Source organism: Varroa destructor, unplaced genomic scaffold (assembly GCF_002443255.2).
Source record: "Varroa destructor unplaced genomic scaffold, Vdes_3.0 BEIS01000005.1, whole genome shotgun sequence".
NCBI classification, from domain to species: Eukaryota; Metazoa; Arthropoda; class Arachnida; order Mesostigmata; family Varroidae; genus Varroa; species Varroa destructor.
Window position 1 is genome coordinate 35069794 of NW_019211458.1, and position 27281 is coordinate 35097074.

Here is a 27281-nt window from a genome sequence, read left to right on the forward strand (position 1 = left end):
GAGTTTGAATACATCAGACAGTATTCAGTCCAAAGTTGACGTTGCTTGACATGGCCTAGCGGGTGCCATTCATCCACAACAGAAGGCAATGGGGGTAGATGTACATGAGTGCCCTTGGTCACTTTCACATGTGTGACGGGTAACGATTTGCCGGGCGGTACCCTCGAACAGGGGGCCGCAAGCCGAACATTTCGTCTTCGGTCGTAATTCGCGATATACGGACGGAAATTGTAGGAGGCGGTAGCGGCCATCAGCCGTTCCGGATGTTGAGAGAGAGGTTACACAACGGGTAAGGGAGAAAGCCGAAGAGGACAAAGCTTGGTTGGCTCCACCGACGAATAGCGGACGAGCTATGGACTAGAAAATCTACCATTGCTTTTTAGTTTTTTGTCTGAATTCGAATCGTGCCGGGTGTCGGTGCCGAGTAGTCGGTATAAATAATGTAACGCTACAGTCCTGCGAACATCACTTCATAGAAGAAGCATTACTACGCAAACCAGCTACATGGTTTATAATTATTGTATAGCCTTCGCTTAGAAAGTGCGGATTCGCTCATTGACGCGCATTTGTTCGTGTTGCACGAAAGTGCCCGGAGGTAATTCTGATTCTAGTAAAACGTGTTGGATATTAGATAAACAAATAGTTTCAACAGTGCTAAGATAAAACGTTTTTAGAAAAGACAACGGTAAGAGGTGAGCAATTATGTTGCATCCCCACAAACTCGTTTCATTATCACAATTCAGGAACGCATTATTAACAGTTGTCAAGGATATCGATTCTTCTTTCCAATGTGTGTACCTAAATGTTAATGTAATCGTATAACAAAGCATCGACCTTCAATTGAAGAGTGCCTTGGGGAGACTATTTATTTTAGTCTTTAATCTTGCTAAAGTTCCTGAGGAGATCGTCAGCGACTATGACAACGAATAGAATCAGAATGAATTATCTCCTTTGCGAGATAATAAATTTAACTAAATACCGAGGGTAGAACCGAGAAGTCGAGCTATTTCGTCCGAAGGGATTAATCAATACGCAGATAGTACGTTCTTCAGTGAGAACTTCAAAGTGGCTTAACATAAAAAGAAAACTTAAATAAGAAACATGTTCATATAATGCGCCGTTTAGAAATCACAACCACTGTCTGAAGGGGTTATCACACGGCCCTGTTATAACGCTAAATAAGGTGACGAGGTTTGGTCTCACGAGCGGAATAGAATGGCATTAAATGCTAGGGGCCTAGAAGTTCCCTATGGCATTTTCGTGAGGCAACCTAATTATTTGATTCCTGATCTTTATTAGTCTGTAGATAAGCAAAATTATGAAGCCTTTTCTATTTGCAGTGGTGTATCAGAAGTATATATAGAAGATGGCGTGGTGTACCAAAAGATTCTAATTACTGACAAACGCATACACTATTATTTGAGAAAACGACAACTAACTTCAGCTATTGATCTGTGCTTTTTACGAAAAGTTTTTTCCATTTTTGCCAATATTGAATAAAAGAATAAATAGATTCGAAGTGTTAGTGTGGCTCTGCAACGATCTATCTGATTCCTAAAAGCAACAGGGTCCTAATAGATGCGGATCGTCGAATTCCGATAGAAAAACTTCCCTCATTTTTCCTGATCACTTTTTTTAGTAAATGGTCGACAACGGAAAAATAATTCACAACAGACGTAACAAAGCAAGTGAGAACCGTATCTGGTAAACTACGCCTGGCATGCAGACGTTTTCTACTCGTAGACAATTATTATGAAAATTTAAAAATAATTTCTTATTTCTATATCGAAGCCCATCGATACTTATATTAGATAATAGTCGACTGACCAGTAACTGAATTAAGTAAAATTCGTAGATAAGGAGTGATACGATACTACGAATTATGTACGAATTATGCAGGTTCTGTGAAATATGAATCATAAAATGTAATTTTATCTGTAAATTGGCGCATAGCAACCATTTATGCCGTTATCTTTTGGTGGACTACAGCTAAGCATTGGAAAATTGATTATAGGTCACTTGGTTTTTCCTGCTCCATTGAGCGTAAAGCATTTTTTTGTAAAGCTATTCGGAATCGTTTTCGATAAAAAAAAAAAGCGCCGGTTTTCCTTGGATTTCCAATGTCCTTCCTAGAAAGACATTGGCTACTGAATGCAGTTGTACTAATACGCAGGTAGGTCGACGTTTTCCGTATAAGTATCTAGAAATACTCTGATGGTGACAGGTAGCACGAATTAGATATGGCATCAGGGGTAATGTAGACTAATATCAATGTACAAGAAGGGCATGTCCTGCTTTGTTTTATGATGACCTGTGAGATGAATCAAAGTGGGCCGTCCGTTTTTTATGTAGATTTGATTCGAACTGGAGTCGAAAAATAAACTGAGACAGAAGTTATTCCTTAATATCTACCAGCGTATTTTAGAGTCATTGTTACCCGTCAATTAGGGAAATACTCTTGACGATTTTTGTTGTTAGTAGCAGGCGAGATGGCGAGAGTCTGTTTGTTAAACCATTAGGTTGTCACGTTGCGCTTGTGACATTTCCGAGAGTATTTATATTTTTCCAAAAAAAAGTTCACTTCGTAGATTAGAAATTTTGAATTAAAGCCGTGTACGAGACGTTAAATTGTGTATAACAGAGACAGTTCTAGTGGCGCTTCTCTTCTCGCCAAAAATTAACGTCTACCTCATATTTTTATAGGGAATGGGACTTGACATAAGTTTGCCGTTAGGACCCTGATGGTACTTTGCAGATTTTTGACGAATAGCTCATTATCCACTCAAAGTTCAGAGGTAGGGCAAGACGCAACCTTCAAAAAATAGACGATATTCTGTCCGATTATAAACACAGTGGCCGTTATTGTTAGCTCCTTTGAATCTCTGCACTGCACGGAGGGCACAAGCTGACTAAACACCAGTGATTCTACGTCAAATTGAAATATATAATAGAGTATATATTTCAATTACTATGCTACATTTTAACATGGCGTCCTTCAAAGTATTAAGTGTCCAAAACTGTTAATGAATTAGTAATGAAATCTGTAAAATTGTCAATTATTTCCGGTAGTAAGGGATCCCGTCTTCATTACGATAACAGCATCGTGCATGTGTTGACTGTACACCCATCTGATACATGCGTTACTCAAACAATTTTCTTAAGGCTGATCTAATCTCAAGTATCACCCTGCACACTATTTTTTTATACTGTAATTAAGTTACAGGCTAAGCAGGGTAAGCAGCTGTAATCTTAATCCTTATATAAAGAACCTTTCATACGATTCATGAAGGACATTGGTTCATTTAGTCCTGCAAGGTTCCTGTATTTTTTACGTTTTTACTGCCATATAGCAATGTGTGTGTTCAAGTCTCAGCTGTATTACTTACGGTCTATTTCTGATCAGTACAATAATCAACCCAAACGATCTACGATGATTCTATGGTGCCAAATGCCCAATGGGCCGTCTGTTTCGGGCTAAAAAATCGATGCAAATCATTCATAAACGCTCGTACTTTACAGTATATTTCAGTGCGTACACTTTCCATAGGCCGGCCTTTCGTGACGGGCCAGATGAGATTCGAGATAGCGTACTCAGCCCCTAATAGCAAAACCTTGCCAATGGTAGGACACTCGTATTTTCAAGATTGCTCTATAACGTTAACCATACGAGTAACTAAGATGTTTCGCCCGTACACGCCTCGCTTAGACCGTTTTTACGAAGCTTTAATTTATTTTTGGTTACGTATTCCAAGGTTTCCCTTGGCTCCCCTAAGACATCAATAGCAGAACTGATGTGGTCCTTAATGATCGTTAGCGTGGCAAGTATTACGTAGAGACGCAACGCACGGATGGTTAGTAAAGACTGCGAGGGAACAGCTCAAGTAAGCCAGTAATGTTCGTTCCGTTTAAAACGCTTCTTTAATTTAAATCTCTGTCCTGAACTAGGTATCGACCGTCATGCTGCCGGTATCGTTAATAGTATCAAAGGGGGGGGCCGTTTCTATGCGACGGCAGCACGATTCCCATAGTGTTCAAAGCTAGTTAACGACACAAGCTCATTTGACATAGTGCGGCCAGATGGGCATTAAATTTGCTCACCAAGGACCTCTTAGTGCATGTAAATCTGTGTGTGTTTCAGCCGCAAATGTAAACATTTGGTAGGTGAAGTACTTAAGAAGCTTTCCTAAATTAAAAACAGTGCAGAGAGTACCTTCAAGGATATACCAAAAATGCCTAAATAAGTTCATATTTGTGAAGCTTCGACCATTTATAGCTATAGTTACGAATGCTACCAAGTGTACGGTCGGTCAATGCAGATAATAGTTTTGCATTGTGTTTCTATTCTGCAAAATAACTCCTTGAAAAATTCATAAAATGAATCCTCTTTTTGAACTATAAAAAAGATACAGCGTCGTATTCAATGAACAGTGATCGTCTAAAAGCACCGATTGATGGGACAGTTGGACGGTTGCAGTGACGGAGGAAGTAAAATTACTATGAAGCCTTGAATTGGATCCCCAGCTGAGACTCCGTGATTTTGTTAGAATCTGATCCAATACTGATCGGCGTACGGTCTGCTGCCTAGCTGGCCTCGTCTGAGCCAATACGAAAATATAAATAAGAACAAAAAAGAGACAAAAGCGAATATCGCTGTTTTGCCTCTCTTCTTCTACGTTCCACACATATCTCACTATGTGTGTGTTGAAAAGCTGGGAAGTACTTGTTCCTGACCTTTTCCTCTGTGACGTCAAAGAAGAAAGGAAGCGTACGGACCAAGGATTAGATCTGTCACGTTTTATCTCGACATTAGCTAGTTTAGCAGAATCTCGTTGGAGCTAGCCCACGTCGAATGGACAGTGAGAGAAAATTTACTGGGTGATATAGCTGTGTTTTATATGAAGGTGTTCTTTTCGTGATGGAACGATGCTTGCTGCGCTAAGTGGAATTAGGCAACATATGCACTCATATTCTTATGAACTACCCCTATCTGTCCCACGTATGTGGCTGCTCTATCTTAATGCCACATGTATGGTCTGCCTTGTGGTTTTTTTGTTCAAGCTTTAAAACTTCACAAAAATGAAAAATGAGTAGCGTCATTTTCAGTCAACTGGAGTGATTTCCAACGCTGCTTGAATAATGGTAAAAACAAATCAACGAAGTATAAACAACTTTCGTTCATTAGCGACTACCATTTCAGCCATAAACAGACATCTTTGACAAAAGGCCCCAGCTAAGACGTACGCGATATATTCGATGGCACGTTGACCTACGCTCCTGCTACGTAGGACTTTGGACGTCAACAAGGTTACTTAAATCAAAAAAGCTGCTGGCCAGCACGGAGTACTTGCACCCGGTATGGTGTGGACCCCGTGCTTGAGAGAATTATTCAAAAGCGGTATGAAAAGTTGAATAACGGCAGCTTCCAGCAGTCGGCCATCGTAGGCCGATAAAGACCGCCTAAAGATATTTTTTGAGTAAAACAGTCTACGAACAATTTTGGAAAGCTTGACTATAGTACGTCAGATATCTTAAATGTATGGGATGAATTCAAACATTAAGAGCTTGAGTTCCCCATGATAGGAATACAAAACATCAAAAAATACCGTTCGCCGATATTAGGCAGTACGCAACCAAACTGACTGTTTTTTATACTGAATTTCTGCGGGGGGTCTTTATGTCGATACGAAGCAGAGTGGAAAAAAAGTAGTTTAGGGAGGTACGTCTAAAAATAAGATTAGGTCAGACCGCGATGCGGAAAGATTTGCGTTTGGTGGCACTGGAAGTTTTCTGCACATTGTGAAATGCTGGAGAAAAACAAAAAGCTTAACAGGTGTTTATATATATGGCTCACCTGCATCGAGTGGAAGACGCAGCCCAAAATAAATGAGGCAGAAGCTTCGCCTCAAGTTATGTTCACAACAGTACGTCTGACCATAAAGAGAATCTCAAAGGACTGGCCTGATCGAATTTGAAATGATTTTATGAGACAGAAATATATAACGTGGTTGAGAACTTTGGGCATATCGTAAAGACTGACGCCAAATAACTTGTATTCTAACTTGTTGCTACAGATTGACTGAAGCGCTGATTTTATAATTACGGGATGAAACTGCCATCACCTTGCTCTGAGTATTTACTCATTTTTAACTGATTGTACACTTTTTCGATTTGTAGAAATCTTCCACAGTTTTATATATCGTATTTAGACGTTGCCAGCATATTCTATTCGGTGTTTGCTTATTGCAGGAAGAAGAACTTTGAGCTCGTGATGTTGATTGGACTGATACAAATGAATGTGGTCGAAGTCGTAAGATTATCCTTCAGTGTCACTGTCTTCGAAGTATCCCGAACGCCTGGTTCCTAATTTATCTCACAGGCCTCAAGATTATTTCGGCATAAAATAATTACGCTGTCAATGGTATGATAAATAATTATATCTCCAATCTATACCACTTATGTACATGTTATTCTATACCACTGTAGTAATGCTGGCTGTAGGACAAATAAATCAAAAACAAGTTTGTGTTTTTAGGTCAGGTATATGAAAACTGAGAAGGTGGAAAGGATTGAAAAACGCATTATTACCTATATTATAATTGTTCTTGCCTAACTTTATACGTTAATAAGAGCAACATTATCCAGTAAAATGAATTCCATTTACAGTTAGGACCAAGACTCGTTTATAAATACGTACTGTATGTGAAAATTTATAAAAAAAGGGTAATTAAAACAGCAGTCCAAATAATAAAATAAGGGAAGGTGCACTATGAGCAATCTCTTATGATAACATGATGCACAGCACCGAATCGGTCTTGTCTTTGACCGATCACAGCCAAACCCACAGAACGCCACTGTCCCCATTGTGCCGTCAGGGGATGCTTGCTACAATATATACATCTTAGAAAGCACAGTCGCAAAAATATTAGGTGGGTGGTAAGTTTGTTATGAAGGCTAATGAAAATCGATAGGCTTAGCGAGATGGAAAATTTCGGCATAAAATAGGTATAAAAGGTACAAAAATAAAATCACAGACGAGATGTCACAAAAAGGATGAACAAGCTAGAAAGAAAATCCATTGTTCTTTTCTAATGCTTCGCCTATTTTTTTCTACGAACTTCAGCGTCGTCTTTTTTTGCTCGATATATGCCTATTACATCCGTAGGGAACACAACTTTGCGCCGAAACGAGTGGCCATCCATATGCTGTCCGTCTATTAATTGTAGTCCCATCAGATTGAGTAAAATCCTCATTGTGCTAGACATTCAGATTCTATGTGTACAGCGTGGGGCAGAAGTGTCTCGTTAGTGCTCACTCATTAAGCTAATAAGTTTAAAATATCATATAAATAAGGGTGAAAAAGAAACGTAAAGTTAAGGTTTTCAAACTGTTAAGTAATTTGCCCCACCAATATATATGAAAGTTTAAGCCCGATTTTGAGTTTGCCAAGTGTTCTTATTAGCCCCTGGATGTTCAAGAAATTTTCAAGTGAAACTGTGGCCTTTGTTGTGGTTCGTTACTGACCCGCATGGGAGTTCGCCCGTGTGTTGTGCAAAATTGCTAAGGTTTCTAGTGCCATACATGTCCAATAATGAAGTGCAAGAATCAAGTCGTACGACTTGTTTAAGTTGGCAACTATGACCCTGTTTTTGTCCACCGAATAAAAATACTAATTTTCTAACTAGGGAATTTGATCTTTGTACGAGCGCTTTATATGTATATAATTTTAACAAGATAGATTAGGACACGATAACCTAAACGTGAAGGAACGGTTATCTCTTTTGCTAGGAATGAATTGTGGTTTTCGACGATTGGCTCATAGCTTCCACCCGGGTTACTACAGAATCCTCTAAACGTATTAGGAAGCCTTACAATGCGACTAGCCTGTAACTAGAAACAGTTGAGTGTGGCGTTCTACGTGCGGTGGTGACATTGTCTGCTCGCTGTTCGGCTCGCTCCTGTGCCCACCACAAAAACCCTTCCCCCATCCCCACCCACCCCCGATTATCTTTGAAAAAAGGCTTCCGTTTTTCTTTTATAAACTTGTCATGCTTTTTTGCCCAGTTGACTGTTTACGTGGCGATTTTATAAGCATTGTTGTTCTGAAACCGAAATAGATATAGTGCTAAGATAACTGTATGTAATATAGCTTTATCCGGAAACTGTGCCGGTCGAACTTGTCTGCGTATTGTCCTATTGCCTAATCTCTATAGAGTTTATCCCGTTTGAAGTAATCACGGGCAATAATATGTGCCTTGTATTGACTTTATTCACACTAGATACTCATGAAGATGACTGTGTAACACTTGTTCTATGCACACTTTAAAAACGTAGCAAGAATTGAAAAACACCGATTCAGGACGCTTGCGACAACGGCCTGTTGACTACCTCGTTGTCCTATATTTATGCTCAACGGCAGAAAAGCAAAACCTCTACAGTTATTCGTTGCCTTGAATGTTTTAGTTCAGAGAGGGAACGATATTATCGTTGTCGAATATTATCAAAATACAAAAAACTTGTTACGGTCTGTAGCATTATTATTAGATATGTGTGATTTTTTCTGAGGGCGAGACTCAAGCGCTTCTGGGAAAGTAAACGACATCTATGTATACGCTAGCGGAAGCGCGATCACTACGGGAAATGTAGAAAAAAACCACACATATTCAGCATCCTATCAAAGATGGGTTAAAGGACAAAAGGCAGTTTAAACGGAATATATATATACATGTGACGCTGGACTTGACGCGGCCCATTTGACTTTCCAGACGATAATTTGGCAAAAGCTGTCTTTTTCGTTGACATATATATATATATATATATATATATATATATATATATATATATTGCTAATGGAAAATGGAAAACCTATTTGTGAACACTATCAAAAAAAAAGAAAACCATCACAGGTGTCTATGATTTCTTGTATAACTGCGATGAAAATACCGATCAAAATTTCGAGATATTTACGATGGATCTCAATATATTATACATTTACATTACTAATGTAAACCAAACGGATGAACATAAATTGTTCAGACGCCGAAGCCAGGTAATCTTTTTTAAAAAAAACTATTAACAGGGGGTCCGGCATATACTGGCGACTACTGATCATTAAGACAAGCATCCACTAACATGTAGCAGTCACTCAAATAGCCTTTACCACTAGTCCAATCAATGTACTAGAACTACAAAGTATCTTTAAGATATAGCACAGTGACGCAGCATTTCCAACGCAGAAGCATCTATCATTGCTTTGCTCGAATAAGGGTCCATGAGTCGATTCTACGATACCACTGAAGTAACGTATTGCCAAACATATCATCTCTGACAGCCTACCGATTTAAAATTAAGACACATACCAGTCGAAATAATTTTAAATCTAATTATTTTTCAACTTTGTCCATTTCAGTCCGCGATCTGATGGCAATGTCATCGGACCTTGCCCCTTCTGGTCGAAATCATCGAGAAGAAATTCTTAAAACCCAATCCATTTCTTCAGGATCTCCAGCCTATTTTATGCAGGGCCATCTCTGGGGACCGCCAGCACCCCTCCATAAAGTGTCCCATCTCTTCCGCCTCTAGTCATTATCGGACCAGACTCCAATATGGCTACGTCTTCACCAAAAATGTCCCCTATGCCCTCGCCTCTCAACAAAGATGATGACAATTTTGGTAAGTTCGATTTAATACATTTCTTTTTAGGCCCGACCGATAGGCTGTGAATAGAAGCGACACTGATTAATGTTGAAAGTCGTTGCAAGCGTAGAGACCATCAGTAACCTGTGGTCATTATCGCGTTCTTCCAAGGATGAAAGGTCTAACCTCGCTGTAAGATGGAAACATTCCGATTCGAGGGTACCATTTACGGGTTTGTTCTCGTAACCGTTCCTCTAAAGGAAACGTATGTGATCAAAATCGAAGTATGGAAAATTCTACAATAGTTTGGAAACACAACACGATGACGGCATCGTCAATCGTGTTACTTAGATTTGGGACAAATATGCAAAGGAATTACCCAATGATAAAACCTATAGCAAGCCGTCAATTGACTAGTCATTCTGCTAATATCAATCAAATAGCTATTGTAGTAAATTGGGACGTCAATACTCATCATTTCACGCGTGGTTCAGTTTCTCTCAGAGAAACAGACAGAAACTAGTCAACAAATGTATTTGACAGAATATTAAGTCAAACTTTAACCAGGTATTGAGTCATGAGGCTATTTCATAGAGATCGATGAGTGTAGCTGCAACTTGTTTTCGAGGCTTTTTAGCGTCGAGATATTTAAATTTTAATCGCGTTCAACATTGTATCCTCAGATAGATCGATAGCCCATAGTGAAGGAGACATGTTAGCAAGTAATATCGCTTCGACTTTGTAAATCTATTCGGTGTAATGCAGACAAATGGTTATTACTACGAGAGACGCTACGCTGCGCTGCCCCACGCTGCGCCACGCTATTGGGTTGTATGGGTATCTAGAGTGGAAGAGAGCCACGTGAAACTTTCTAATGTTCCTAAAAAAAATCCATCGTAAATGCCAATTGATTGCTGAACTCTTCTATTAATACTGTGACCCAAACCCTGCTCCGTTACATTACAGCACATAGAGATAGAAAAAACTCTTATTTTACCTAATTCTACGTAAGTGCCACTATCAAAATTTGTATGCTACTCCTTCAATGCCGCTCAGAGCGTAGAATAAAAGTTATAATAAGGGTTAATAGAATTCTCAATCTAACTAGTAACAGTAAAACCAAAATGAAGAAATTAAGTAATTTTTATTTTCTACTTTTATACTAACATATACACGCGGACGTCTTTTTTCATTAACGAACGGTGAACATTTTTTTGCGATAAAATCCTTTGTAACATAAAAATACCGAACATACGGTAAGCCCTCGTTTCCCCTTTTTTTTTTTTTTACACAATCATTTATATCTAGCAGAATAATTCCCTTTTTCATGAGCTGAAACGACCATGCCCTAGCAGTTTTGTTCACTGGACAGCGCCTCCATCTAAATAAAAATAAAAATTATAATTATAAGCCAATCGAATCGCTAGCTTTCCTTACACAGTAATATTTTGTAACACTTAAAAAAAAAAAAAAAAAACTGCTCTTCTTTAGGTTCACCCTATTAGGTGGAGAAACATGGCCTGATCGAACACCTTACCATATGTAACATACTGAAACCAGTAATCGTCGAGTGCCAGATGGCAGAATGTATAAGAAGATAATTTCACCAGCCATCATACGATATTCGTTCTGTACAATATACTCAAATTTGAAACAACCAAAGATAAATACTTACATTCTACTGTACTGCCTTGACTCTGTCGGTCCATAGCGTGTAGATATATTAGTAGCGAAAGGTTTGAAAAAATCGGTCCGATCAACATAAATGTCAACATGATTTAGTGCCAGCAGACGTGTACAGGTGGCAGCACTGTCGTAGGCACAATAGTCATAATAACGATATTTATTGTTGTTCTATTATGACGGGCATAGAATGGACCTTGTAAGTTTTTAACCGTCTTTTAACTTCTAAGTTAGTAGAGAAATATCATCATATGTAGTTAGGGAAATTCCAACGAGGAGAGCAGACTATATAATCGTCTAATATTTCTAATGATAACCAATAGCTTTTGAATTCTATTCGAGTTCATAGATTCTGACTGGCAGGCGAAGAAACCTTTGCTACGAAAATGTCCGATATATTTTTATTATGGCGCGCACTAATCCCGTCTCAACATGCTGTATGCGTAGCGATTGCTACATAAGGACGAGGTACTATTATGTCATCAGTACAAGATTTACTCACTGGCACTCTTTATTATAATATATACTTCGGGCTTTCTAGCCTTACTTCTAATTATATATTTGTTAATTAAAAGCAGATTTCCTTTCCACTTGAACGGTGAACAATATAGACTATTGTATTTAGTACCTGTTTTGACAATACAATTCTGCTTCAACAATACAATGCGTCCGGAATAGTAACATAATCTAACTGACACCGGGCCAGCGAAACGTATGATCGTTACTTATCTGTGTTATTTATGCAATTTTGCACAAATTAATCAGGCCCCGCGCTTGAGTAACTCTATAAGCTGCCATAAGTTACAATTTAATATATTGAAACGATATAACAGTGCCGAGTGAGCGTCGTCAGCATCACTGGTGATGCTTCTTTTAGTTGGAACTTGAAACTGTGCCATACATGCAAATCAGCCAACGAAACGCAAGCTAGCAACCGCTTAGAAATCAATACGGTATAATGGCATACATCGATGCCAGCCAGTAACAATTCAAGCTCGAAAGGGACGAAATCTCTTCAAGACACACACAGACATCTATTTCATTGGAGCCATAATAAACGAAGACCAACGTTCGTTGGATAGTTACCGAAACACCGCCGATTAAGTGTGATCTTAACGATTAACACCGACGACGGGTTGACCTTTAAGGCAAATCCGATTTTCAATGGGACCCGTACGCGCGAGCGATGCACTTGTGTCAACGGTTACCGTTTTAAGCCCTGATTTGTATGGTAGATCCAGAGGTAATGTATGCATTGCTTGTGATGTAAGGTACACAATTTTAGAAACTTGTGCCCAGTGCAAATGTTAATGTAAACGGGATACGTAAGCCCCGCATAAGTCATAATCGCAGATGATCTGTTATTGATTGAGAATATATAAGCAATATCTAGGATCTATTCAAGATCTATACAGTTTATGCTGTTTAGTGGACGATAGTAGTAGGTGGTATTCGTGTGAGGCTGAATAACGAGAGAGCGAGAGGCTTCCGGGTGAAGCTCTCATGTCGAAGCCATGAGACAATTCCACGAGGACAATAGCGGTAGCAGTAACACTGGGGTGCGGCCGCTCAATCGATTGCGGATGATGAGTCATATGTAGAGAAATATCTATTAGCGTAGAGCGGCATTATTTTGCGCCACTCTCAAGGCCATTGTACGAAAAAAACCGCCGCTGCCAATGGTTGGGAGGGTCGCGGTTACTCCATACGAGTCGACACCTCGACGGATCCCGACGCAACGATGGGCAAGCTGTGTCGATTCGGGTTCCAAAACGAAGCTTCGCTTACGCTAAGTCAATGTGGGCATAATGTCGTTTCTTTACCGGAATGAGTTGAGAATTTTACTAAGCCAGCCTACCCAATAAAAACAAATGCGAGTTCAATTTATTTCTAATGGAGGTATACAGTATCAAGCTTGATTATTTCTTGGTCAGCAAACGCTTCACGTACGCGATGCGAGACGAATGTGTTTTGGACCGTTGTCGTACCAATCCAAAGATCGATTCGTTAGATGTGACGGCTGCATGCGATACCTTGGCGTAGTGTTGACTCTCATCGTATTGTTAGATCGTCGCATGGATGGACGGCGACCAGCTATCGATTTCGTGTATTCTCGGATGAACTTTATGGTTAGTGAAATCGCGTCCAATGCATGGTATAAAGTCGCATGACCTGATAAGCAATTACTCATATGCACGTACGGCCCTTACTAACTTGAGTTCTATTCTAGGCTATTAAGTCAAAGACTATTGCCAATACCATGTGTTTCTACATAGTAGCAACATAGAGAGAGCCATTTTAATCTGTACGATGCTGACTGGATGCTTACCACTGGATGACTCCTAACATCTGTTCTCATTTAGTACGTGCCATGGCGGACTCACAGTACCACGATACTAGTGTTACCGTGAAGTTTCACTCTGTCATAAGGTTAGGATGGGCCAAAGCTCGCGTGTGGAGGAAAGCTTCGGTGCTACTCCAGCCCAACATTCAGCTGACTATGGAAGTTACGTGACGGAGAGTACACTTAATTCACGTGTGCTTATATCATCATATCAACAAAGATTTGGGTTAGAGATTCCGTATGTACCTGGAGAGCATGAAAACAGATCTTTCCATAGGAGATGTCCGCTAGAGTGAAGTGGATCGGACGATGTGCCATGAAGTGCAGGGTAAACGCTGCACTTCCCGGAGGGAGTGTAACAAAAAGGACAACGGTACTAGCATATCGGCTAATTTCTTCGGACGATGGAACGAGGTGAAACCTGTTAACCAAATAGGAAGCGGCGAAGGGCTTGACGAAATGCCAAGTAGGTTGATCGACACGATAAAGAAAATGGGGAAATATTTATGCTTGTTTTTTCCTTTTTTTTCTTTAATTTAACAAGAATATATATATATATATATATATATATATATCTTGTAAATTATCGGCACGAAAACGTTTGCTAGATGAACTTAACTCAGCGAAAGAAGGGTAGGTCAGAAGAAAAAATTAGCATTACGGTACTTATCGAGTAAATAACGACTTTATAAAAATATATTAGCCAAAGAAAGTCCGAGATTTTCCATATTTTTTACTGCACGCTGTTGCGTGCCGTTGTCAACAAAACCCAGCGACAACTACGCTATCTGCCGGGTTCGGCCAAATTGAAATTCTACCTCCTCAAAGAGTGCGTATCAATAAAAGTTGCTAGCAACATCATCTCTTAGGATTTCTCTTGGGTCATTCCGAAAATCTCATAATTTTTTTGAAAATCGTGTTAATTAATTTTTAATATTAGTTAATGTTTATTGGAAAAATATATTCCACACATGCATTTATACAGACACCAGAAAAAAACAAATACTAATAAATAAATTTATCTTCTACGAATGAGAGGCACAGGTAAGAGGGCACAGGTAAGAGTGGATAAAGGCCAAAGTAGGTTTTTGATCGAACAAATCGGTGATTTGAAACAATAAATATTGATGTCCACAATAGGAGCATATAGTGGTAAGAAAAGGATTTCTTATAGTGGAAAATTTTATTGACATTGGACAAAATTAGTAGCAATTAATTTGAAATTTCTAACGTGAACGGGATTAGAAATTACAAAAAAATGCTTACATACATGACATAATTTAATAAATAAAAACAAAAGCATATAGAACGTTTGGTAAAGAACGGCCGTGAATAAGGCAAAACTCAATAGTGGATATCATTTTTCCTTAGTTAGAAGAAGTATCATATTAGAAGAGAAAGCATGGTCAGTACACAACTGATAGAGGGGGGAGTGGTGTTCCAATGATTTCTCTCAAATATTCCCCGTCGCACTACTCCCTTGGCGTTCGGTCGTCTGCTTAAAAAATTTGAGATACAATTCGTTTTCTGTATGGCAAAGGTTATCAAAAGGCCAATAACAAGCTATTGTTTAAATATCGTCGTCTATGTATACATACATATATATGTACATATATAAGTTGGAAATGGCGTTTTATTTATTATATAATGTCCTCGACAAACATCATTGTCTTAGCTAGCTATAAAACCGTTGATTTATAGATTTATAGTTCTTTAAAGTTATTGAAGTGCTTTGATAAACGTAGATCTGTGATTACGTGCGAAATCTCAACTTCGTACTGTCGCGTTCTACAATAGTTGTACAACAGCTATTAAAAAGAATCCTTGAGCCGGTTTATAGTTTCGTAGTTCCAACATATCGATTATCAAATGAAATTTGAAAGACTAAAATTGTATAGCTCATGTCAGCGGCTAAAGTGTAGCTCGTCGCTAATTCCTTGTATTTGGGGATATAGCATCCCTGATAATCTCACTTATATGTCAAGGAGACAAACATAGAATTGGCAAAAAATACGCCTATCGTTAAAGCTGGCATAGACAAAAGATGAGTGCGCTCATAGTTATTCATACACGAAAGTATAATTTCTAGGGATCAAAATGCCATCTGCATATGAGTACTTTGAAATTGACCAATTATATTTAACTACATTGACATAAGCTGTAAAGTTTCGTTAAATAACAACAAAGAACTGTAGAATGGAACCGGTACGTCCGAGAACAAATAACAACTACTTTATCACTGATACATGACGTTCACGGTGGGTATAGTTGCAATTTTCTTTGCTCCTGTACATCTACGATGTACAAGAGCAAAATTATGTCAAGCCAAACACTGCATTGGCGGAGCTGGTGCGATGTCGACATAATTTAGAAACGGGAGAGAGTCACCCACTAAACCTTAATGAAAACAGTCGAACCCCACGGGGACGGATCGATTGTGACAACTAATCATCTCGAAACATTTGTCGTATAGGCGAAGCTGTGTGCACATCGGCAATTAATACTATAAAACATCCATGGCGATATTGACCTAACGTATGAAACAAAAGCTTGAAGATCCATGTTTTTTGCTCACATTTAACTAAGCATAGCTGGTCCATAACGATTTCTTGGACGAGCCGCAGTTCATAATTAAGTATTTTTAAAATGATTAGGAATTTTAAAACGACCTTTCTGGTCATTTTGTCTGTTCGCGTCAAAAGCGATCCTCATCTGATTAATCAGCTCTAATTAATACCAATGTTAACCAAAAGTTTCCGTTTCCACTAGCTGAATTTACCCTCAAAAACTAGAACCGTGTAAGATTTTCCTCCTCTAAACGAGAGGATTGTACCATTCCACCTGTTATCTTTCTGAATAGCCATTCTTGAACCTGACCTAAACTAAGAAAAATTACTTGGTTGCGCTTCAAGGTCAACGCAAGCTGCTGATTTTTGGTATACTGGTATTTAGTTTTCGCCTAATTAACTTTGGTAAGGAAGAGCAATACGCCGTTGTCGCCATCGGGTCAACATGCATAGTATTAATGGGCGAAAGCCACGCTACTGTAATTAAGGAAAGTGCCATTCATCTCGGAAATAACTTGCAAAGGAAGATCGTTCCATATGGCGAACAATTTTGTAAATTATACTCAAGGCTAAAACAGTTCCCTGGGCTCCAAGAATGTTTCACCTTTTAACTTTAGTGCACTTACTGCTGTGTTTCTACTTAAAATCACTTTACTCATTGAATTCAATTATACTGCTGATCTGTGCCTCAATTCAGACACTCGACAGTCAAGGTCTGGCCATTCTGTGTTTCGGGAAGTGTCACTTTCTCTTAGTTCGACTACGTTGAACTTTCAATCGCGCCAAAAGCATCACTGAGGAACGGTTGGTTTATTGCGCTTTTGCAGCTGTTGTGCTAATTTAAGGTAAAGCGAGGTCATAATTGTTACCTTAAAGCAGACGATTTCAGTATGACAGTGTAGTGCAAATGTATGTTTTACTACGCATAGCTAGGTCGGAATCTGGACGTAGGTAAACTTTGTTCCGTGCTGGAAGGCAGCCGTCTGAAAGACTGTTTCCCCGCCGCGTATGTACTGGACGTAAAACTTAGAGGTCAAGCGGAGCTTCGTTTTTAAAATCTTATGCAAATATTACGCCGTCAGAAAAAAAGGCAAGTTAGCACTACAAAATTGTCAATATTTTTCAACCATTTCTCAAAATAAACGTTACATTTGGCAGGAAATGAAAAAACTAACACCTCCAGTTATGATTTCGAAAATACAACACTGTACATGTCAGAAATAGAAAAACCTATGCAATCTTTACAGTGGACTGCTTCACAGACCGACCATAAAAAGCTCACTTCTTTCCTGTTTATACAGGGATCTATGAAATTATTTTTCCACTTGTTTGCATACAAGGATTTTTCCTTGGCATGTTGTTTTTACCATAGTGTTTCCCTGTCAGGTCAGGGGCTTACACCAGCGCAACTAGAGAATCATAAAACAATTCAGCCATTTCCATTTACATATATATATATATATATATATACTGCTATATACCTGTCGTTACCTGGGACAAACTTTGGCGGGCTGTTTGTTCTAGAAGAAAGCCTGTTCCTTCCAGAAAAAAACCCGGAAAGTAATGTGTCGTTCCCGCAACTTGAGTGAAACGAAGCTACTATCCAATCTTTAAGCCATAAAGCTAACGGTGTACGCCAGTTTTCGCGCGGCTTCTATGCATTCGAGAAAGATTTTCATCAGACAAACCGAAAAATCCTCAATAGGTTTTAGGTCTAAGCTCCATTCTTCCATCTTGATACAGAAATTAACGGACGTTTTAAAAAAGCTAGTTTAGATTGTGGATTCGTTTCAAGCGTCAGCGGTTAGACTTTTTGTACTGGACTTGTTGACCGTCTTGAAGCCCTGCATTTTTGGGATTATTGGCCAGCTATCAGTACAAAATTTAATTTCGCAGGGTCCTTCGACATACTAATGAGCTCATACCTAGTAATATTGCTTCACATACGGCTACCATTGAACAGTTACTTGAAGAAAAAGATCTTATAAATGACTGGCGAGCGGTTTAAACTCACTCGCGGTGAACGGTGATTAAATTAGCGGTGGCTAAAGGAGCGATACTTGTAGACACAAGTTTTTGAAACAAGGCATAAGAAGAAGTTTTGCCTTCTATATGTGGAATGTTTTCACAAAATTAAGAGACGACTGCCTATCCTGTATACATATAATGTATATACAAATTCTTAATCACTTATGGTCATGCATTCAAAATATATTCAAGCTTCAATCAGAGAACTCACTAGTCTTGTACCATACATGAAGAGACATGGCCATTGGATTGGAAACATTATTCTTAGAGAGCTTGTTAAAATAATGTTAGAATAAACTTCTCTAAGGTTCTCTAAGTTCTAAGGTAATGCGTATTATTCACATCCAGTCATGGAACGAAATCTAACACATAACGTGTATACGTTTGGTAAAACAATATAGGTAAAGTTATTAAATCAAAATTTATCACACATATTTATTGGAACTAAGGGCATTTAGAGATGTCGAGAGGCTTGAAGCATTTACATGCTCACAGCTTGCTATTCAAATATTCTATCTGACAAACTTTATGCCAATGCATATCCAGGGTAAATTGGCTAACTTCCTCGAAGATATGTTAGTCGAAATACATTTTTGCGTATGCTTCTATAGTTATATTCACGGGCAATCTTTTTTTTGTCATAAAACCATTTTAGGAGTAGGACATCGGTGTTTCATACCTATTATTTCTAAAGCTAGTCCAGAAATAGGCCTCATCTGAAGCCTGTGTTCGGTTTTTATCGGTTGCTGAGTTTTATCATATTGTGGTATCATTTTAACGCATATTTCGTCTTACTATGGTCGATTTCATATGCAACATAGATTCTTAAATTGATATTCTACAAACCTGAAACATTTTAATAACGATGATAAAATAGTGATTGTTGTCATTAGTACAAAATAATTCCTCATATGTAGCATGTTGACTACTTAAAGATACCGAGCGTTAAAAACTTGAACCGAATAAAAATAAAGATCACTGCTGAGTAACTTAGGTGTCTACTCTAATTTAATTAATTTTTAATTAGATGCTTCCTTCAAATAGTGTGTTTATTATGGTAAAATAAATAGTCCAGAATTAGGTGATTATGGAAATAGCTTGAGGTTAGCAAGAATAAGGTCTTCTTGATATCTTCCCCTTCTGCTACATTTGATTCAACTATTACTGACCACTATCGATTTGGGGCGGTTTATCCATTGGCAACTATAAGAAATTTCCACGTGTCTAGTACGTTGTTATTAAGTGCTCCATGGGTATATGCGCGGTTTCTATGACGATTTAACTTGTAAACAAACATGGCGGCATGCACGTACCGATATCCGAAGCCGAACACCGGCTGAGCTGTTGCTAATTGAAGTTGACTATTCGCGCTCGATTATTTATCTACTCGAGAATCTTGTCTGTTATATACGCAATCGCTTCATTACAATGCTGCGAAGATCTTCAAAGTTGTTTGTGCCATGCCTACAAGGTACACTCGCCCGTCTAGCGCTACCATCAGTTCAACCCCACCGAAAATATGCAGTCGAAGTACCTGATGAGCACCGGCACAATTTCGACCCCGAAAACCCAAATTTAACTAAATTTGAAGTAGTGGACGATCCCGAGGTGTGGAAGTATGTTGAAAGGATTTTACCACAAAGAACGATACCACCCTCCCCAAAAGAAGAAGGGGCGTCCGGCTGGAAACCAGCAAGACTTACTCGAGAGGAGGTATGTTTGTGTGAATTTTTGCTTGACATTGTTAAATGCACGTATATTTACACACACAAAAAAGATTGATTGCTCGAATTTGAAATTGATGAATTCAGCGACTTAATAGGCTTGCGTTTCGACATAGCAATACGCGTTTTGTACGATTATTGAGTAATTTCGGTGTTTCTTAATATCTGTGCTTAAAAGCAATTAACATATATGAGGGTTTTATAATATTTTTTGATACTGCAAAAATACATTTTCCGGTCGTCTATAGTGTAATGTGTCACATCATTGTATCATGTAGGGTTTAGTTCAAACTTCGGAACGGTATAACTGACCTATTAAATCATGCGGATTTGTACTCTTCAGAGGCTTGTTGAAAAGTTGTATTGTTTGCGATTAATTAATCAAGAATGGAACGTATCTAGTTACGATAGCCCTTAGCAGTGTGTCTCTTTGGATAATTGTATGCCTCAGGACTGAATTTTAGGATAGTGACAATTGCGTATCACTTTCGTACCGAACTGATTTGACCTTTTTTAAGGCTATTGTACACAAACCCACATAATTCGAATTTATGAACGGTAGACCTAGTTTTTATGTATTCAATTATTGTCGTTCGATGGTAAGTAAAATAAATGCAAACAAAATCGTATTTTCGATTTTTTTTCAGGCAAGAAACCTACCTTACTTCGTAGCACGCACAAAGAACCATATGCTCCCAGTTTACCTCAAAGAGGAAGTGAGAGGTGAGTCCTTCGGCCAGAATAATATATTATTTGCTGTCTGTGTATCCCTGTAGCCTTATGCTAGTGCATACGAGCCGATCTTACTATTGAGCGTATTTAGTTATATATATGTATATACATGTATATAACGAGAACAATGTTTTTTTAGTGTTTGTAGAGCACTCATAAAATCAGCAAGGTTTTAGCTAGTATCATGAGACATAAGTTTTCTTGGACCCTTGTATCTCATACCGTTCTAAAACATATGCTTTTAGACTTTTTTTTCAAATAAAGAAAACGTTTGTTACTCAATTAGTAACGCAATGTTTTTGTAATCCTTTTTCTCTTTAGGTCCTCGATACATCACCTACGTGTGTAAAGTTCATGGTGATCCATGGGCGTTGCGCAATGAATTAAAACTATATCTAGATGAACTGTTCCCACAACAGCATATTGTAACAAAAGTAAACGAGCTTACACAGAAAGTCGGTTTCAAGGGAAAATTTGTTAATGAAATTACCGAATTTTTGCTAAAAAAGGGATTCTAGAATATTAAGAACGGTAGATCAGTGATTGTTCCTATTTATATTTTCCGCAATAGAAGTTAATCGAGCATGCTCAAACGCAGAGATCGATAAATAAACTAAAGGAAGATGGTAAGCATATACTGATAAATCGGGGATAGTCTACATTATAAAATAACTGCCGACAATTAACGACGTTTAATAAAGTTTATTTTATTGTCGTATAGTAGACTTCTTTGGAGTCATTTTTAATCGATCATTATATTTCGGACCGAATAGACCTAACTTTCAATCATGTATAGAGAATAATTTGTGACGGAATATCTTGTTGACATAAGAAAGATATGCTATAAATAATCGCTATTGTTTGATACTAAACGTGTGGATACGAATGCATGTAGCCCTGCTGACCAATAGCCACTGTTTCTACCGGCCTTCTGATTTAAACATCGACCTCGCTTGTAAACCGCAAATATGCGTCTACTCTAGCCGATTTTTACAAACGAAGGCTCTATTGTTTATATCCGCCAGTCGTGACATATTATTTAATACTGTGGTTAAGAAGGGTTTGTGTACACAAGTTATAATAGCAGATGAAGGCAGAGCCAATTTTCTACTGAGCTTTCCTCCAGGATGAAGTGAAAGCGTGTATTTCACGAAAAACAAATTGATACTTTTGGGAAAATGTCGGCAAGATTGAAAATACGATCTTAGCCCGAAGTATAACCCATTGTTACTGCTCTTTTTTTTTGTTATCTAAAGGTGAGGAAGATGATGAAAGAACAATGAAACAAAAAAAATGAATGCTGTAAAAAAATATTATAGCTTTCGCCACATAATAGTTTTGCATAGAAAAATCAGTTGAATTTAAAATGTCTGTCTTACGGAAATAGAACTTATGTAACGATTGAAAAAGGGTGACAAGGATGAGCTCCCTTTACTTGATTTGTTTTCCATGGATCTAAGATCTCTAACTTGACGTGCAGCTGAGCTTAAGAGGGAAATGCAAAGAAGTAAAATAAATGTTCGTTTTCAAAGAATAAGCGAAAAGAAGGGTTTGAGGTGTATAGAAGCGCACGGTGCTAAAGGCCCCAACGGCTTCAAAATTCCTATTGATTGAATTAGTCGAAAGTGCACCATTTGTATGACAAGATAAAATTCAAATCGAGCAAAATTAAGCCAAAGATTTGTCCATTCTACGAAGATGTATGATATACAGCACATGCTTAAGCTTGGGTACGTGGCAGTCTTGATCATAATAAGTTACCGTAAAAGTAACCTTATTCTATTTCGCATTAGTACTGGTATTCTCAGTGTCTGGCCATTGTAAATACATTTTTCTTTGTGAAATATTAATTATCCTGTAGACGTCAATTTTTAATACATACAGTTCACAGTGTACAATTTCTATATAATACAGCTACACAGGTGGCGTATTTTTCGGCATATACCGAAAGACCTCTTGATGGAATACATCTTGTGCTTACATTGTTACTCATTATCTTAAAATTTTAGAAACCAAGCTTTATTTGGTTTATTCCAGTCTCATTTCTTTCGATCATTCTTTTCGGCGAACACTAGATTGTCATGTCATCGGGGCAGAAGAGGGTGATCTTTATATAAGTTTTCAATCAATGGAAGTTGCTCGTAGAAGACTAGAAATGCAAAAATAACAGTAGTAGAATAGGATGAATATATATAACAGAGTTTTCAGGCACTAGGGTTCATCTCATCGTCCGTGTTAGAAGTGAGCAAAACTCTACTGCTCCATTCCTATGTGTCATTAAATATGATGGATACCCGTGCCGCAAGCAATCTACACAAGACATGTTAACTAGACTCGGTTTCCTCAACGACCTTTAGGTTTGCAATAATCACCCTACGAAATAGAAACCGAGATTTGAGTGTCTAAAGTATCATGGACTTACTGTGAAGCAATCCGCCACGCAGTATCTCCAAAAAAAGGGGAGATTGAACAAACAAGTTCAACGATGTAGTAAGTTTCTCTATTTTGGGAAGCAAGAAGGGTGCTTTATTCTCACGCGGGTTAATTACCATTAATACAATATTAATGTGTTGCGCATTACGAAGCTGAGGTTGTTCCATTGCAACGTGAATTAAATGCATTTCTTTCGAAAAAATTCTAAAAGTTATGCAGAAACTATCATAGCCGAGACCGTTCCTAGATATACTCGTTTTAGCTGAATTTTCGAAAAAAAAAAAAGAAATCATTGTGTGTAGGTTGCTATTATTAGCAAGAAAGCATATACGCTAGAAAGATAATCTATTTGTGTCGGTACAATGTTGTTCTCACGTAACCGCAGAGTAAAAAAACCACCTTTGAGTACTTGTCTTGTGTGTGAATAGCAGAAAGAAAAACCTGTGTCGTTCCTACGATGCGGATAAAGCGTACGCCGAGGCACAGAATAGAAAATTTCTTTGCAATGCTTAAGGAAAACAGACGTTTTGCTTCGCGTTTCGAAAACACCTTCTTAGCTTTCGTTTCTATTATTAAATATAGCCTTTGTTAACAGAGGCATATAATCCAATCAGTATAAAAGATTTTAGAGAACTTCGTCGCTCCTCACTTTAGGGATAATTCTCTATTGTATATGCTTGAAAATCGATGCATCACTTAGTGCTTCGCAAAACACACTCTATATTGTTTTCGTCAACTTGTCTACGTTTAGAAATGTAGTCTGCCAAATACTAAACGTATACGGTATTTTACACTATGTTATTATACAAACAAATGACTTTTCAGTGATAAGTCTTATTCGTTTATCTTACCATTATAGTATTTTACTTATACAAAATAACATTAGAGAGTCATATTTATCTAGTTATTATCTAAGTATTATCTAGTTTTTAGTATAGCAGAATGTGAACACTTAGCCATTTTAGCCACTATCAGCCCTACAGTGATGGATACCATTGTCGAAAGAACTTACTACTTTGGTAGAAATCATCGATTTAAATGTTTAAAACATACATGCCGTCCAGCCGATTCACAATAGCGCAACGTACGAAATGAAATATGTGACATTTAATGATTCAATGTTCGTGATAAAGATAAGTTTAACTTAAATATTTGGGTGTATTTTAATGTAGGTTTCAGCGCCTGCTTCTTCCTATCCACACACCCGGAACGTACCTGCTGTTAGGCTCTGATGTCCATATGAGTCCTGTGCTCATACTCTCGAAAAGTGTTTCTTAAGGGTTTATTGTTCCCATCTTACTATGTTTCAGTGTTTTTTTCTGTGTGTATTTTCGTACATGTATGACTTACCGTGATCAATGTGACCGAAGATCGGATGCGTCTAAGTAGGCGTTTACAAAATCCCGTGCATCTAGGTTTGGACCGGTAGAACTAGCATGTTTGTAAAGGTTTTACCTTGCTGAAGTAGCCGCTTCTTTACGCAATAACTAACTTCTCCCAGTAGTAAGTATAGTTCCCCAAAAGTAACTGCAAAGCGAACGCCTTTATTTTACTTCGGCAATCCGTTCGAATGTCAAGAACATTTCCCTTCCCTGCATGTTTACCCACACTCTTTGCCTTTGCCCAAAGTGCCGGATACGACTCATAGAACTGTAAGCGATACAGCAATTAAGTTTACTGTGATTTCGACGTAGTAGGTTCTAATTGCCTCTCCAGGGATCCACCTTAAGGTTACTAGTAGCCGCTCCATTGTCTTGAAAATCTCTATTCTTCGCTTATACGGAGGGTCTTCTCAATTTCGGATTTTTTGAAGATAATTCTCATTTGATAGTCAAACCAATGCACACCGAACGCCTGTTTCTGTTAATGCTGACAACCACTATAAATCCCTATAGGAAATGAAATTTTACATTATCAAACCCCTTTAAATTATCTTGAAATAATTCACAGAGCTAATTGATATCAAATTCGCAGAAAAACCATCGCTAACTAAAACTGGCAAACTTAGCTACGCATAAGCTGAGATGCTTTTCGTTTAGACGATCGCACAGGTGATCACAAACAATTTCGGCTCGTACCTTCAAATTGCAGACCTGTGTCCTTTAGAGAATTCATTCAAAATAATACTAATAATAATAATAATAAGTTATATAGTTGAAAGGATGCTACTGTCTCTGTCTCTAGTTTTATTCTTGTCTTAGATTATAGATCCAAGACTAGATGCGATTGAGGGACAATTTGAGAGCCTTGTTACAACCATGATCAACCATGATCGTATCTGTTATGTATGGCTCAGGGGCTTGCGTAAGCAAGCAAGGATGACGCTGTAAACTCTTCGAGACCCAACCTAAAAATTTATGCTGAGCTTAATCAGCAGGTTAATGAGCGGAAGCGTCAGCGTCCATTTAGGAAAAATCTACATAAAGCTGAGTTGCCAAACAATAGTCATTAATATGAGAACGCGCCAACTCCGATCTGTACGGTATACCTTGACTTGTTTTTTAGCAAGACAGACTTGCACTTCGCCGCATGGTTGAAGTACGCAGACAATGTTTTCATATAATAAAACGACTGTGTCCTGTATTAACAGAAATGATAGCAGTAAGTTTCATTGGGTGCAAAATAGCCAGCTTTATGCATTTATTGTTGAAAGAAGAAAGATGCACAATTCTTGATTGATTGATTGATTGATTGATTGATTGTCTATCCAAGAGATCCATTTGGCAGACTATCGGTGGGTGCTTTTGCTTATCTATGAATGGCAGCACTAACTGCGATTTCTGAGCAAGTATTGTTTCTGAAAAGCAGCTTCCACAAGATATACCATATTCGTTACGTCTGGCCTTTCGAGACGAGGGTTAGTTGCTTCTAGCCTATGCTTTTATAAATATCAGTTAAGATGTCATCTCATTACAAATGTAATTCAGTCTGCACAAGGTGTACTACTCCTCCCTTATTGGGCGGCCTCGGGGCTCTCTGAGTGCTCGGAGACGATCAACTATCATTCTTGCACCTATAGACTACTGCCTAGTCAAAGGTACCTGTAGTTCGAGAACAAAGCTAGGAACAAGGTCCAAAGACAGAAACAAAGACTAAGCCATACAGTTTATCAGAGTGCATCCGCACGCCGCCCCTACCTACAACAAATTGTTAAACTTCAGTCAAGATCTACTATTTTAGAACTTCTAACAGACATTGAAACACACAGCATTTTGACTGCAATGGTACCACTATTTCTAGCCATACGTAGCGGACTCACCACCGTCAAGCGTATGACTCACATGGGTATTTACCTCACTAAATAGACTTATATTTGTCCGTGTGCGCTCTTTCGTGAGTCTACGAAGCTGGTTATTGAGTTGTTTGCTATATGTGTATGCACAGGACGCTCACTTCACCTTCTTTAGTATTACTGCTGCCATCCCATTTGGGGGTAAATAATTCCGACGGTTCGATGAGTAATGCCGTTTTAGAGACAGTACTCTGATACCACTTAGTCCATACGGATTTCCAATACGTTAGGCATGAACTGTTCCCATATGTGGGGCTCAAACCCTATGTATACTGTTTTATTCTACCTTAAAATGGTTTTTATTTCGCGTAACCTTTTGTTCGTTTCCACTGACGGAAAAAGTTTGAGAAAGAAAATTGGACAGATGTATCTGAGACATTGATAAATTTTGTCCGTATTTTTTCATAAATTCACCATTATTTTTTAGTAAAAACTAAGCCTACTATTAGGCTGAAGCGGCCATCATAGTTCTGTGCTGGCAATGTCTCGTGCTCTAATGCGGCAGATTTTGCTATAAGGATGCTAGGATTTTCCAGGTCGTATTAGTAGTTAGCTTGATTGAATTGGCCCTCATACGTGCCTCTCTGCACGTTTCGTTCAGAAATGTTAGGCACAAACAAAATACTTCAATATACGTTTTTGTATGCGCTAGGCTGCAGCGATTCATATGACAATTCAAGGATAGGTGTAAATGTTTTTATTGTTATAGTCATCGCCTTAACTACTCACATGATAAGTTTTTGGAAAAACTGAAATCGAATTGCACGTTGCCAGGGCTGCGGCCACAAGACAATAGAAGTTGCCGTTTATGCTTCTGCTGCTGCTGCTGTTTCCACCAACATCGG

At 38.3% G+C, this 27281-nt stretch overlaps 3 protein-coding genes across 15 annotated transcripts in view; 2 read left to right on the forward strand and 1 right to left on the reverse strand.

The window, feature by feature from the left end:
* Nucleotides 1-12385, reverse strand: part of LOC111251790 (uncharacterized) — a 29554-nt gene extending 17169 nt beyond the window's left edge. For 4 of the 9 annotated variants that reach the window (XR_015328452.1, XR_015328451.1, XR_015328450.1 and 1 more), the window contains exon 1: nucleotides 11309-12383. The gene's annotated coding sequence lies outside the window, so the exon portion shown is untranslated. Of the gene's footprint in view, nucleotides 1-11308 lie in introns of all 9 variants that reach the window. The other 5 variants (XR_015328449.1, XR_015328454.1, XR_015328453.1 and 2 more) reach the window with 5 other exon arrangements.
* Nucleotides 220-27281, forward strand: part of LOC111251788 (uncharacterized) — a 39197-nt gene continuing 12135 nt past the window's right edge. Inside the window, exons 1-3 of one of the 5 annotated variants that reach the window (XM_022808803.2) lie at nucleotides 220-595; nucleotides 6247-6418; nucleotides 9407-9669. In XM_022808803.2, coding sequence (XP_022664538.1) covers nucleotides 9603-9669 — 67 coding nt within the window. In that variant the 5' untranslated portion in view covers nucleotides 220-595; nucleotides 6247-6418; nucleotides 9407-9602. Of the gene's footprint in view, nucleotides 596-3583; nucleotides 4158-6246; nucleotides 6419-9406; nucleotides 9670-12397; nucleotides 14127-27281 lie in introns of those variants that run through there. The other 4 variants (XM_086990252.1, XM_022808805.2, XM_086990253.1 and 1 more) reach the window with 4 other exon arrangements.
* Nucleotides 19547-21436, forward strand: mRpL49 (mitochondrial ribosomal protein L49). The gene is made up of 3 exons (XM_022808807.2): nucleotides 19547-19968; nucleotides 20627-20702; nucleotides 21033-21436. Exons 1-3 carry the CDS (start codon nucleotides 19684-19686, stop codon nucleotides 21227-21229), a joined length of 558 nt encoding a protein of 185 aa, XP_022664542.2. The 5' UTR covers nucleotides 19547-19683; the 3' UTR covers nucleotides 21230-21436.